This window comes from Odontesthes bonariensis, chromosome 3, assembly GCF_027942865.1.
Source record: "Odontesthes bonariensis isolate fOdoBon6 chromosome 3, fOdoBon6.hap1, whole genome shotgun sequence".
NCBI classification, from domain to species: Eukaryota; Metazoa; Chordata; class Actinopteri; order Atheriniformes; family Atherinopsidae; genus Odontesthes; species Odontesthes bonariensis.
Genome location: NC_134508.1, coordinates 42,765,541 through 42,780,157, shown reverse-complemented (window position 1 = coordinate 42,780,157; position 14,617 = coordinate 42,765,541). Strand labels below are relative to the sequence as shown.

General features: G+C 39.9%; 1 protein-coding gene across 1 annotated transcript in view; it reads left to right on the top strand.

The window, feature by feature from the left end:
- The window catches only part of fbln2 (fibulin 2), a gene marked incomplete at its 5' end in the record, with an annotated part of 114,344 nt that overhangs the window by 93,784 nt on the left and 5,943 nt on the right, over positions 1-14,617 (top strand). Inside the window, 7 exons of the mRNA XM_075460751.1 lie at positions 512-646; positions 2,220-2,357; positions 8,610-8,753; positions 9,880-10,008; positions 11,191-11,316; positions 11,993-12,109; positions 13,262-13,390. Coding sequence (XP_075316866.1) covers positions 512-646; positions 2,220-2,357; positions 8,610-8,753; positions 9,880-10,008; positions 11,191-11,316; positions 11,993-12,109; positions 13,262-13,390 — 918 coding nt within the window. The remainder of the gene's footprint in view (positions 1-511; positions 647-2,219; positions 2,358-8,609; positions 8,754-9,879; positions 10,009-11,190; positions 11,317-11,992; positions 12,110-13,261; positions 13,391-14,617) is intronic.

Below are 14,617 nucleotides of genomic sequence, written 5' to 3'. Positions count from 1 at the left end.
TATTCGTGCAGCTTTAATGTTCAACACCACAACTTGGTCTGTAATTTAGTAACCCCTGCATGTGGTCTCTGTGTCTTGGTTGACTCACTCACTCATCACCTCTGTAAGAGGATTTCGGATGAACATTGACCTTCTTCCTTTTTTTCTGTAATCACAAAAATACAAACAAAAATTCTCAGTTTGTGAAAACAGCATCCATTCTTTTGTTTCTCAGAAAGGGTCCTACCTGGATGGACTACCTGCAAGAGAAATAAGAAATAAGTATTGTCCTGATTAGTGATGTAAGAATGACTTCCCTTGTCTCGCTTTTATTACTCTTTGCTGATCTGCTGCTGAGTCATTGAGCAACATCACTGTGACAGTTAGGGAGCAGGAGCAGAGTGGCAGAAGTTCATACAGGTCCTGTCCATCAACATTCTTTAAAAGGCATTCTCCGCTCCATCTCATCAGGTATTCATCATCTAATCCTCCACCCCATCACCTCATTCCCAGTCATCTTTGTCTTCTGCAGATGTGGACGAGTGCATGACCAACACCCACAGCTGCCAGCCAAGCCAGCGCTGTGTGAACACAGTGGGCTCATTTGTATGCGAACTGCAGGTCACTTGTCCTGCAGGCTACCAGCTGAAAAACAGCGTTTGCCGAGGTGAGTTCATTGGTCTTGATCTATTTCATTAAGCCAATTTACCCAAACGTCTGTCCCAGAGCTTCGGAAGCAGTCCGAAGTACACAGAAGTAACTAAAGAAGCGGAAGAAGAAGCCAGTAACAAAAGAGAATAAGCACAAGGGATAGATCGCGTCTCATTTATAAAAAAAAAAAAAGTGTACAGCATGTGTGAAATGTATGGAGCTGTACAACTCACTGCTCAACATGGTGCAAATTTCCCATTAGTTCAGCTGATTGTCAGTTGCTTTTGGTCTGTCATGTATTGAATCAACTGTAAAAAGTCCCATACTAACCAGATGAAAGGGTGAATATCATCTTCTTTTGAAGGGGAGCTGGACATACTTTGATTGATAAATCCGTTTCCCTCCCGTGCTCGCATACTGGAACAAGGACAGAGGTCCAATTAAATGGTCCGGTTGAGCAATAACTGTGACGATGGAAAAGTACAAAGTGTTGCCAGTGTTTGAGCAACCGTAAGAAGACCCAACACCAATAGCTTAAACTGAGGCAGTGCATAATAGATGCTCATGGTAGCAACACTTCTGCTGTTCTGGTCCTTAAAGACGTCAGTACCTCCCCTAAAACATTCTTTCGAAAATGTATTTTTGAAAACTCAGAATAGTGTGTCTTTAACAGGGTCCCTTAGAACCGATGGATCCCTGCAGTGTAGCAGAAACACAATAACTCATTTTCATAGATCATTTTTACCCTTCATCCAATTTTGGATCTGCGTCATCATTGATTTCTGATCATTTTCACTCAGACATTTCTCTCGTACACATCTGTGGTCATGACTCGGTCTTTGACAGTAAAGCTTTATTTTGACATATGCCGGTGTTGTCTGGCTCCGGTGGTAATGTTCGTGCTTGTGCAGATGCCCAGGATCTGTATGGGACAAGATAATCACCCAATAAGGCAGCATTGCACAGGCAGCGAAGCCCTTTGAAGCTCTCTGACTCGTGTCATCAGCACTTGGCACCAGGAAGACTAATCAATGTAGCTCGATAATGAGGGTAATATTTAGTCGACCATCCAAAAGGGGAAAAACTAATTAGCTGCATGAAAGCAAAGGTCTCTGCTGTGACGCTGGGAACTTATCCCTTCAATGATGATTGGTAAAGAAAAAAAAAAAAAAAAAAGAAGTCCTCTGGCTCAAAGGAATCAGTGTAACACAAACTCCTGAGATAAGGGGCTCCTGGCACCAGAGGGAAAAAAAACAACCCCAATTTGAACTCTATCCATCGCTCACAAGATCCAATAACTGTCATTTAGGAAGTTTTGCTCAACTTCTGTTAATTGCGGAGCTGGATGATCAAGTGATTCTTTTATTGGAATTTTTCCTCCAGTTAAACTTTGGAATGGTGGAATGATTGAATTTCTGGGCTGTTTCATACGCTTCTTCTGTGCTTGAGCCACAGTGCCACCTGCTGTACTGCTAACACATTGAGAGCTCAGACTGAAGCTGAGGGAGTCCTTTACAACAGCACAAAGTGATTATTTTTGTCACTGACATGGCTTTTTGAATTTATATTTATCTGGTCCTTTTTTTCAGACCTTGATGAGTGTACGATGAGAACCGATAACTGCGGTGAGGGCTATGTGTGTGCGAACACACTGGGCTCTTTCTTGTGTAACCCCAAGCACAAGTGCATGAGTGGCTTCACCCAGGACTCTCATGGCAACTGTATTGGTAAGAAACTTTCAGTGCTGCTCTCTATTTGTTATGAAATAAATCTGAACATGTGACCATTAAGTTGCCAATTGAAAATTGGACAAAATCTTAACAAAGATGTGCTATTGGACCTCCTTAACAACCTGATTCTTCACACAGTTTGTGTATTACTGGGATGTTTGGCGTGTTCATTTACATTTAAAGGGACAAGTCGAATGAATTTGCTCTCTAGCGCCTCGCGTTTTCAAATGTGCGTTGCAACTTGTTGAACTACGGCAGGCGGTATGTGTCAAGATTCTCTTTCTCGCTTTTTTGGAGACGAGGATCCCTTCTCCTGTGGCGTGGCATAACTCTGGTCTTCCATTGCGAACAAAAGTGCAGGCCGTTCAGGCTGGTTTATACCAGAGAATGTCTAATGGCGTAGACTGGCTCTGTTTATACCTGCGTGCAAACGTGACGTCAAAATGACGTCATTTCCGCTTGCAGCTGGCGTTGGGGAAAACGCGATTCGAAGTGCTTTATGTCCCTCTCGGCACGTCGTCGTTTTTCATAGAGCGGAAGGACATGGCAGCCTCCATAGAGCTTGCCCGCTCTATGTAGATACAGACAAGTTATTCTTCACTCAGGAGGATAAGTGAGATTGTTGACAGAGATAATTTTACACCAATGAGGACTAATTTATGAATGAATATGTTGATTTTGAGCTAATAAATGACTTAATTTATTACACAGTGTCCCTTTAAGAAAATGTAACATTGTACTGCTGCACTGAAATCATGGAAATCTTCAAATGTCTGTTGCTGTTGTTAAGTGTGTCAGAGGTTTGCTCTGTAGACCTTAACATCACCCTGACAACACCCTCTTTTAAACATCATGGAAGAACTGTGGGGCTGGACAGCAAGAGGGTTCTGGGTTCAATTCCCGGCTGGGGCCTTTCAGTGTGGAGTTTGCATGGGGTTCACTCCGGGTACTCCAGCTTCCTCCCACCATCCAAAAATTAGGTTAGGTTAATGGGTGACTCTAAATTGTCCCTCGGAGTGTGAGCGTGGATGGTTGTTTGCCTCGTTTGTCTCTACATGGCGCTGTGATGGACTGGCGACCTGTCCAGGGTGTACCCCGCCTCTCGACCAGTGACAGCTGGGATAGGCTCCAGCCCCCCTGTGAGTGTAGAAGCATTGTAAGGTGGTTGAACAGCTTTGGAGACCCCCTCCTACCAAACCCTGCTGATGCCTGACTCTGGGAGTGGAGTTGGGGGATAAAGGAAAAATAAAAAGACTTTTTCTGTTACTTTCATTTCATCCGCAGTCCCCATCTCTTACCTGTCTTTTCTCTCCTGTTGGCAACTCAATAAATACAAAAAATCCAATATAAAAACATATGGAGAAACTTGTAAAGGATGAGTTTACTTACTTTTTTGTAAAGTGATATCAACAACTCACTTAAGCTCACTATATAACATGAAGCTGCAGGTGATCATTTTTCCCTTTATGGTTTTATGTACAGATTCCTTAGTCTACTACTACTGAATATACCACTAAACCTTACGGATTACAATAAAAGTTTAGAAAATTATGGTAAATTCCAAAACCAAGACTTTTGCCACCCAATACCAGGTTTCAGTTTGATGCTTTTTCTTACAGTAGACAGCTGTAAGTACAAAAAGATTCCAAAAAGAATTTCAAACTTTGATTCGTGTTACCAGAGAACAGTTTTCTACTTTGACTCTGTCCATTATAAATTTTGGTCCAGAGAAGGCTTCTTTTCTGAATGATGGAGCTTTAACCTGCATTTGTGGATGGCACAGTGAACTGTATTCACAGACGAGTGTTCCTGAGACCATGCAGGGATTTCCATAACAGAATCATGCATTGTGGCTTGAGGGCACGAAGATCACAGACATCCAATTAAGATTTTTGTCTATGTCGCTCGTCCAAAAAAATTCTATCTCCAGATTCTCAGAATCTTTGAAGATATTATACACTGTAGATGATGGAATATTCAAACGTCTTCGCAATTTTATGTTGAGGAATCTTATCTTGAAATTGCAGCACGATTTGCAGATGCAGTTTTTTGCAGATTGCTGAATCTTTCCACTTCCACCTTCTGAGATTCCACTTCTCAAATGTGCTCTTTTTATAACCAATCACATTACTGTCCTGTTGCCATTTAATCTACGTAGTTTCAACATTTCCTCCACTTGTTTCTTTTAAATATAACTTGATCCCTTGAGACGTTTTGCTGCCATCAAATTCAAGATAAGGCAATATTTTTCACCAAATTCTAAAAAATGTTGCCTTCAACATTTTAAATGTTTTACAAATAAAATCTAAAATAAACTATTGTTTATTTTTGATTTGCCAATCATTGTATTCTGTTTTTATTTCCATTTTAAAGTTATTGAAATCAATGTATATGCTTTTCCACTCGGTAGCTCTGCAATGCAGTGAGGAAAGGAAGCGTTGTTCATGCTTTTCCATAAGCTGTTTTTATATCGATGCCTTAAAATTAAGTCTGTAGCGGTCATATCAGATAAGATACCTTGTAGTTAGTAGAGAAATTTTTATGCAGCTCAAGTGGAGCTGTGTTGGACATGTCTCAAGAAGGAACTCCCTGAATAAAACACAGAAAAGATTTTCTCAACAGTAGTGATGGGCTGGTGATTCCCCTCACCGTAACCCTTTGTGCCTCATTAATGTCCCACTGACACTCATGTCTTCTCTTAAAAGGTTTCCTCCGATATGTGTTGACGAAAACATTTAAGTTGGCTTCCAAATTAACAATTAAGGGGAATGAACTAGCGTCATTCTTTCTCCAAATTGGAAGCCAAGTTGAGTACTCATGACAGAGCCTTAAAACGACTAATACTGATTTGGTTAGACATTTAAGGTGTCTAATCAAATTAGTAGTACTGAATGGAGCACTGTCATGAATGTTTCAAATGCAGATACTAAAAGTAGCTGCTCTTTTTTTTCTTTCAAATAAATATCTTGAGACTCGGGCCCTTACAATCACTGACCAAGTTGGTAACCTCGGAGTGTTGATAGACTCAGATCTGACTTTCAGCAGCCACATCAAAGCTGTCACCAAGGCAGCTTTTTACCACCTCAGAAACATCAACAGAATTAAAGGTTTCCTCTCCCAAACAGACCAGGAGAAACTCATCCATGCATTCATCTCCAGTAGACTCCATCACTGTAATGCTCTTTTAACTGGACTTCCCAAAAAGAGCATTAAACATCTGCAGCTCATCCAGAACGCTGCTGCTGGAGTTTTAACCCGGACTAAGAGATCTGAACACATCACACCAGTTTTAAAATCTTTACTCTGGTTTCCAGTCAGTCACAGAATAGATTTTAAAAGCCTGCTGATGGTTTACAAATCCCAGAATGGTTTAGGCCCAAAATCCATCTGTGATATGTTCAGAGAATATAAAGCCAGCAGAGCTCTTAGATCCAAGGACTCAGGTCAGCTGGTCCAGTCCAGAGTCCAGACTAAACATGGAGAAGCAGCATTTAGCTGTTATGCTGCAAACAAGTGGAACAAACTGCCAGTGGAGATTAAACTTTCACCAAATGGAGACATTTTTAAATCCAGGTTAAAAACATTTCTTTTCTCATGTGTCTATGCATGAAATCTGCACGGTATCTTTGAACTTATCTTGACTGTTGCTTGTTTTTAAATTAATTTAAATGATTTTATTTGTTTCTCTTTATATTCTTTTATGTATTTTAATGCTTCTTCCACTCCCTGCTGCAATGCTTTTATTTTATGTAAAGCACTTTGAATTGTTTGTACATGAAATGTGCTATATAAATAAATTTGATTTGATTTGATACAAATGTTTCCATACAGCAAACATGTTCACATCATCCTGCCACAACCACACATGGCAGCGATGTGGGATCGGATGGATGAAACATTAGAGATCAGAGAGTACTTACCAATACTTAAAATTGCATCAGGACATCCCCACATAAATAGTTTGTTCACTTTCAAAGGTATGTTCAGTCAAAAACCAAGAACATACAAACAATGCAGTAACACAAAAGATTGAACAAATGACAGTTTAAATTTCTGACAATTTGCTTGCAGTTTGGGAAATATCCCAAAATAGTGAAAAAGCTCAACTCTGGGTGCTCCTGATGTCATCAGAACATCTCCTACACTCACATAATGGCTGTCAGCAGATGATTGCAGAGTCATGACAGATCTGTCATTAAGAGTGGAAGACTTGCTTTAGAGTTCTTCAAATATCTATCCCTGTTTAAGCACTCTCCTCTTTTTTCGTGTTTTGAGTTTATATGATTAACCTTCTGTGAGCTGTGTGTCTGTTATTCAAAAGACGTGATTTGGCAGTGACATTGTTCTTTATACAGCGCTCTGATATTAGTGAACAACATATATAATACTAACAATTCAGCCTTGATGTCTTTGTGATTTGTCATATCATGGTTTGTTCATTTTTCCCCACCAACATTCATCTGTATACACATGCTTTGTGTGTTTCTAAGGGCACAAGTCCCCTGTCTATGACATTTAATTTTTGTGTTTGCTGACATAACTAAGTTGAGTACTGGCTTAGCAGAAACACTTATTGGTCGGGAAATATACCAACTATTCACCGCTTTTGCTAACTTGTTTCTTTTCTTTAAACAGATGCTCCAAAACATGTGAGATAAGTTCAAGGCTCAATCAATGGTCAAAATGTCCATATTATAACCCTTTATTGACTAAACGTTTACATCATATTAAGGAAGAAATTATTTCCAAAGTGACCACCGTCATACTTATTTGAGAGCCTGATACTGACACCTGAAACCTTGATGAGTTGCTGAAAAAAAAAAAAAGATTTGGATTATTTTTTTTACTAGATTAAATATTGTTTGTAAGAAAGGAATTACTTGGTTGTGTAGCTGTTGGAAATATGGAAATCCTAACCTATTCTAATGTGAGTTGAAATAGCTATAATGTGTCCTATAATGTGTCCTACCAACACTATGCAGATGACAGATCTACGTGTCACTGACGGCAGGAGAACACGGGCCTGTAGATACACTGTGTCGCTGCATCGAACAGATCAGTGTGTGGATGAAAAACAATTTCCTCCAGCTAAACTCAGACAAAACTGAAATCATTGTCTGTGGCCCACAGAAACAAAGAGAAAGTGTTATCAGTCACCTTGAGACTCTCTCTCTAAAACCTAATAATCAGGTTAGAAATCTCGGGGTAATATTGGACTCAGACCTGAACTTTAACAGCCACATTAAATCTGTAACATCAGCAGCTTTTTACCATCTGAAAAACATTGCCAGAATCAAAGGAATAGTGTCTAAAGCAGACTTAGAGAGACTGATCCATGCGTTTGTCTCCAGCAGGTTAGACTGCTGTAACGGCCTGCTCACTGGGCTCTAAACGGGCTATAAGACAGCTGCAGTACATCCAGAACGCTGCTGCTCGAGTCCTGACCAGAACCAGGAAATACGACCATATTAGTCCAGTGCTCAGGTCTCTGCACTGGCTTCCTGTCGCTCAGAGAATAGACTTTAAAACAGCTCTGCTTGTGTACAAGTCTCTTCATGGTCAAGCGCCAAAGTACATCTCTGACATGTTAGAGCCATATGAACCACCTCGGGCTCTGAGAACCTCAGGGAGGGGTCTCCTGCTGGTGCCCAGAGTCAGGACTAAACAAGGCCAGGCTGCATTTCAGTTTTATGCTCCTAACATCTGGAACAGTCTTCCAGAAGATGTGAGACAGGCCTCAACTCTGACAATGTTTAAATCCAGGCTGAAAACAGTTCTATTTAGCTGTGCATATGACACCTGGAAGTATTTTATCTGCACTCTTCACTTTTAAATGAATGAATTAATGATTATTTTTAATGGGTTTTTATTTTTTATTTCTTTTTAATGATTTTATTGCCTTCTTGTGATTTTATGTAGCTGTAAAGCACTTTGAATTACCTGTGTACGAATTGTGCTCTACAAATAAAATTGCCTTGCCTACTGGCTCCACTGTATGTGTAGGAAACCAGTTTGTTATTATGTCGCCGTATAAACTTAAGACAGAACAGTTACACAATGTCAGATGAACTACTTCCGACTTGCCAGTCTTACACAACTGTGTTGTTTAAAGGGTGAACAGTTAAACATTAAACTAATTGTTCTGTTGAAAGTATTGTGAAGGCCTGTCAGTCAGGATTAACCCTCCCACCAATCATCACTCTCCTCAGCTACTATTAGGCTTGACTCTCTGTCTTTGTGATTGTACAGACATAAATGAATGCAGCAGCCTGAGTGAGCCGTGCAGACCGGCTTCTAACTGCATTAACACCGTGGGCTCCTACACATGTCAGCGGAAGATAATAATGTGCAACCGTGGCTACCACGCCAGCCCTGATGGAGCCAAATGTGTCGGTGAGTTTTACCACTTAAACACGCAGCATTCACACAGGAGCAAAGCATAATGGAAGTTATCCTTACTCTTCTGTCCCTGAGCTGCGAAAAAAGATTAAAAATCACAAAATATAACACAAAACTTTTGAATTCGATAGCTTAACATTCTGGCTTCGAAAAAAAAATGTCAGTCAGTCATTTATTCATTTCAAACAAGAGAAGTTTTTTTTGTTGTTGATTTGTTTGGAACCTTTTTCTCTTAACACTGCACTATCACTTAACAATACTCATACAGCTTGTGGGACTACACCCTTACAGTATGTCTGTTTACTTTGCTAAAGAAGTTAAACAAGCCCACAACCCTACCTTGCTACAACAGCTACGCAGCTAATTAAGAGCAGGACTGATTGTTAAGTACAGTCAACAAGATGTTATAGCCTCAGTCAGACGCTCACTGCTTTCCAATAGTCTGACAACAACTAATTTCATGCATGACTGAGATCCTGACGCTCGCTATCCATACAGCACCAGTCTGAACTGAATGCAGTCCCGTTAACTTAAAGACTCTGCATATCCATATGGGTGCATCTGTTTATATAAATGAATGTGTCTGTAGAGTAGTTACAGTCACAAGCCTTTAGTTTCCAGCCAACATTCACATGTGGGGCTTTTGTGGGTAAAAAAATTAGGGAAGGGGGGCTCATAAATAAGCCCCTCTGGGGATTGTCCATTGGAGTCCATATTTCCCTGTGCTAATTTTCCACAATTATTATACTTGAGTACGTGACTGCTAATTAAGCATGGACCCAAAATGGGCATCTTATCTGGGGTCAACTAAGGTCAACCACATGGGTCAACACAGGAGATTTTCTTATGATGGTCTTGGCTGGCTCACTAATAGGAAATGCATACATAGGTTCCAAATTAGCAACAAAAATGGGGTCCCCGTGGGTATGATAAATGAATAGGCAAATATATATGGGGCCCATCGAGTACCCATTGTGTCCTGTACCAAGCCCATATGGGTAGTTAACATTAGCAGTGCCATCATTTGGAAGATGTTATTATGGGTTGAGCTACTGTAGGTTTCCTCAGATGCACACTGAGTCACTGCTGAGGAGCTTTATCTTTCTGTTTACGTGTCCAGACATCAATGAGTGTCAGATGGGGACGCACCACTGTGGAGGGGGCCAAATCTGTCACAACCTCCCTGGCAGCTACCGCTGTGACTGTCAGACGGGCTACCAGTATGATGCCCTCCGAAAAGTCTGCACTGGTACGTTTCTCTGAGTCAGGTCTGCTGATGATGAAGGAAGGCTCAATCAGGCAATCTTTGAAGCTCTGAGGGCTGAAGTTGTTTAACTGGATCATTTAAATCTCACTTTTTTTTCTTAATGAAGTTACATAACAGGATAACTTTCATCGATCCCTTCATCAATAATAGGAGCTAAATATTATGAAAATTTCCAACAATATAATCCACGGTATGGTAGATATAGATAAGAAATGTCAGTTTGGTTCAGTGAAAAAGACAAGCGAGTCTGTTGCTCTTGCTAACTGAGGAAACAGATCAAGGTACTCCTCATCAGGAAGGCAATTATGAAGTAGGTTTCCATCCAGCTATTACTATGTACATCCTTATATTAACAGACAAAAAGAAAGTCTGTGGAAATAGAAAATTAAGGAAACAAGCTTGAATGTTGCAAAAACAAGCTCAGAGAATTAAAAAAAATGCTGAATATGATTAAAATTGATATAGATTTGTATGGAGAGATAAGCTCACTGTAACCTTCCATGAATTTCTTCATGAAATACACAGAAAAGTCATATTTTCATTTGTTTCCTCATGGTTTCCATCAAACATATTAACATTGTATGGGTTCTGCCTTCTTGGCCCCCCAAAAAGGTCCCGCACATTAACCCACCGCTGTTACTCTGTGGTAACTCACACACACCAAACAGAGGTGGCTCAGCACCACATTGATACACAGACATTGTGGAATCAATTGGGAAAAGTTATAGCTACAAGTGTTCCATCTAAATGATGTAAAAAGGGTAAAAGAGGCAAACTTAAAATGATGAATCCAGAAAGCATGACAACAAACATCTCCAGCCTTGTTTACGTAACAGTTCATTCATGTGATTAGCAGGGAAGTGACAGCACAAGCTGTGAATGAGTTCATTTCACCAGCTGTTTTTTTTAATGTAATTCTAGAAAGTAAGAAGCTTAATTCAAATTAAGCTGCCCTTTATGAAATGATTTAATTTGTCACATATAATTGATTACATCTGTGGAATCTTTGTACAGAATTATGTAATTTGGAAAATGAAATCATTAGCAAGGTGAAGAATTTATTCTACACATTATTCTCTGTGACTGGAACAGGCATGGAGTCCTTTGTGGTGTTTTGTGGCGTATCTGACTGCTGTGTAATAGCTCCTCCTCCTGTGCTGACAGATGTAAATGAGTGCTGGCGCTATCCTGGCAGGGTATGTGCCCAAACCTGTGAAAACACCCCAGGCTCCTACTACTGCTCATGCACAGCTGGCTTCTCCCTTGCATTTGATGGCAAGAACTGTGAGGGTACGTTAGAGTATGTTTTTGTTTTTTTTCTGTGCCAGGGAACATTTGGAAAATATAAATTCTGCCCAGCTCTGCCCAGTCTCATTTTGCTTCAAGAAATGATGGTACAGAGATAGCCGTTATGGTAGAATGTCATAATGAACAATCAAATCCAGTCCTCACACAAACTTTAGGGTTATATAGCTTTGTTTAAGTCTTCAGATGAAGGGTCATTTTCTTAGGATCTTAGGAATGCAGAGTCATCATCAATAGTTTCTTAGCTCAGGTGCTGTCAGTCATCAGAGAGTTGTAGAAATCACTGTGCTTCAGGGAGCAAAGCTCACCAGGAGCATAATTCACACTGTGCCAGCATGTCATAGCTGTTACTAATCAAGGTGGGATTTTTCAATTATTATACTACAGAACTTGTCTGACAGACATGCGTAGGTTTCCATAAGTGCTTTTCACGTTTAAACTAAAGCAGAAATGTAAATTTATTCCACATTCTGTACATTCATTATTATTGCATGAATAATTTTTATTGCCAATTTTAGTAGCATTTTTTGGTATATTAATTTGTTTATCGAGTCTGTTTATCGATTTTAGATGATGGTACTTTTGGTCTTCCACACTATAATTCCAATCTTATCCTTACAAGAACATGGCTCTAACCACTTTTTTTCTTTTCTGTGTGTAGATGTAAATGAATGTGACAAAAACCCCTGTAGCCAGGAGTGCGCCAACATATATGGCTCATATCAGTGCTACTGTCGGCAAGGCTCTTTCCTGAAAGAGGACGGGCACACTTGTGAAGGTACTTTCTCCAGGGGTAATGTTTGCATGTGCAGTTTTAACTAAATTTGCCCTGTAATTAAAATGTGTTGCAACTTTCAGAGTTATCAGAGTACATTAGAGATAGTTTAGGTGTCGTGTTGTTCCCTGATGTGGTTCTGCCATCAAGTGGCCATAACAAAAAACAACAAAAATTCAATTCAATTCAATTTTAAAAAGATAAAATGGACATATCAGACTATTGTTTGACAAGTGATGTTGTTAAAAAGAACAATGCTGTGGACCCTAATGCAAACCCATATAATGTCATCGATAACTTTACACTTTCTTTTCTGTTCTTTTTTCTCATACATTTTCTGTCCCCAATGTCATACTAAGCCTGTCATTTTTAAGATACGAGACATTTTTCTGAAAACCAATTCATGCAGGTGAGTGATATGGTTTGCATCATGAAGGTATTTCACATTAGGGAAAACGGTATGTATACTACTTTACCCAGTAGGTATCATTATGTACACACTTATCCCTGAGCTGGGAAGGCTAAGGGATGAAAACATCAGCACTCACTTGCTTTAGCATCCAGTAAATTATATGGAAGAGACTGCACTTGATATTTTTTGCAGTTGTGTAAACTAGATATTGACCAGGGTTGCTCTAGGAACTACCTGGTGCCTGACCCCCCTGGCCTGTTTGATGGTCACATCTGGCCCAGGTATTTGAAACACAAGAACATCATTTATTTGAATCTGGTTACCAAACACCTGCTTGAAGGAACTGCCGCCATTCAACTTACCTTATGACACTGAAGTTACTATAAATTTCTGAATCTGATATTTCAAAGTTACAGTTTGTTTAGTTCATCATGTGTATATTTTAGCTTATCAAATTGATTTAATTAGGGACACAGTACAAGCACACCATATGTTTCTCAGCTAGATATAGATATTGACCAGGGTTAAAGGTCGAACATTGTGGATAACACAGATAAGCTATTAATCATATAAAAATAATGACACTATAATGCAAATGCCTAAGACAGGAATCCATACTAAAGTATGCTAAACTAGCTTAAAAAACACACACACACACACACTGCTTACTTTTAACCCCTTTGGTGTTCTGATTGGACTTAAATCTACAGTAACTGATGAGCAAGTTTGCATATATTTAACAGATATTGACGAGTGCTCCCAGAGCATCGGGAACCTCTGCACCTTCCAGTGCATCAATGTTCCAGGCAGCTACCAGTGTGCCTGTCCTCCTGATGGATACGTTATGTCAGCCAATGGACACACCTGCAAAGGTGAGCTTTCAATGAACTCATAGTTTGTCACAGAGGCATGAATAATTGTGCGTTAAAACATGTTTAGAAACTGATTTATATGTACTTTAATACTTTTTGCTTGTAAGGATCAAAAAAACCAACGGTGATATGCTGCTTACAGAGTAGCAGGCATAAAAATTGTTCTGCTGAGGCAGATGATAAAAATTGGGCAAAGTTCAATAGTGCATTCATTTATGATATCAGTTGTGCAGAAATGTGCCAGTGCTCAAATATCTTAAGTTTCCTTTTAAAGGGACACTGTGTAATTTCTTCCCCCATCTAGTGGTGCAATTTTATTTTGCAAAGTCGAATGAATTTGCTCTCTAGCGCCTCGCGTTTTCAAATGTGCGTTGAACTACGGCAGGCGGTATGTGTCAAGAAGCTCACGTTGCATTTTCAATTCTCTTTCTCGCTTTTTTGGAGACGAGGATCCCTTCTCCTGTGGCGTGGCATAACTATGGTCTTCCATTGCGAACAAAAGTGCAGGCCGTTCAGGCTGGTTTATACCAGAGAATGTCTAATGGCGTAGACTGGCTCTGTTTATACCTGCGTGCAAACCTGACGTCAAAATGTCATAATTTCCGCTTGCTGGCGTTGGGGAAAACGTGATTCGAAGTGCTTTATGTCCCTCTCTGCCCTTCGTCGTTTTTCATAGACCGGAAGGACATGGCAGCCTCCATAGAGCTTGCCCGCTCTATGTAGGTACAGACTAGTTATTCTTCACTCAGGAGGATAAGTGAGATTTTTGACAGAGATCATTTTACACCAATGAGGACTAATTTATGAATGAATATGTTGATTTGAGCTAATAAATGACTTAATATATTACATAGTGTCCCTTTAAGAAAAGAATTGTAGTGAAAGAATAAGACTAATTAGGCCCCTTCCGACATGCATTCCTATCCATTAGTCTGGTTTGGTGCTTTTTTGTTTGGGACGGCAAATCTATCCTGATAGGGACACGGTACAAGTACACCATATGTTTCTCTTTCTCTATTGAGAACAAGAAGATGTTTTGCACCAGATTATAATCATATATTTTTTGGCTGCTCCTATACACCGCCATTCTGGATAACACAAAGCAGTTCTTGTCAGCTTGATATGAACTTCTGTAGCAGAACAACATGAGAAAACTGTACCTCTAGAGAGGCTTCCAGAGTTTTGTGTGGTGGTGCGGCCTCTCACGACAGGCATAGGCGCTGATTC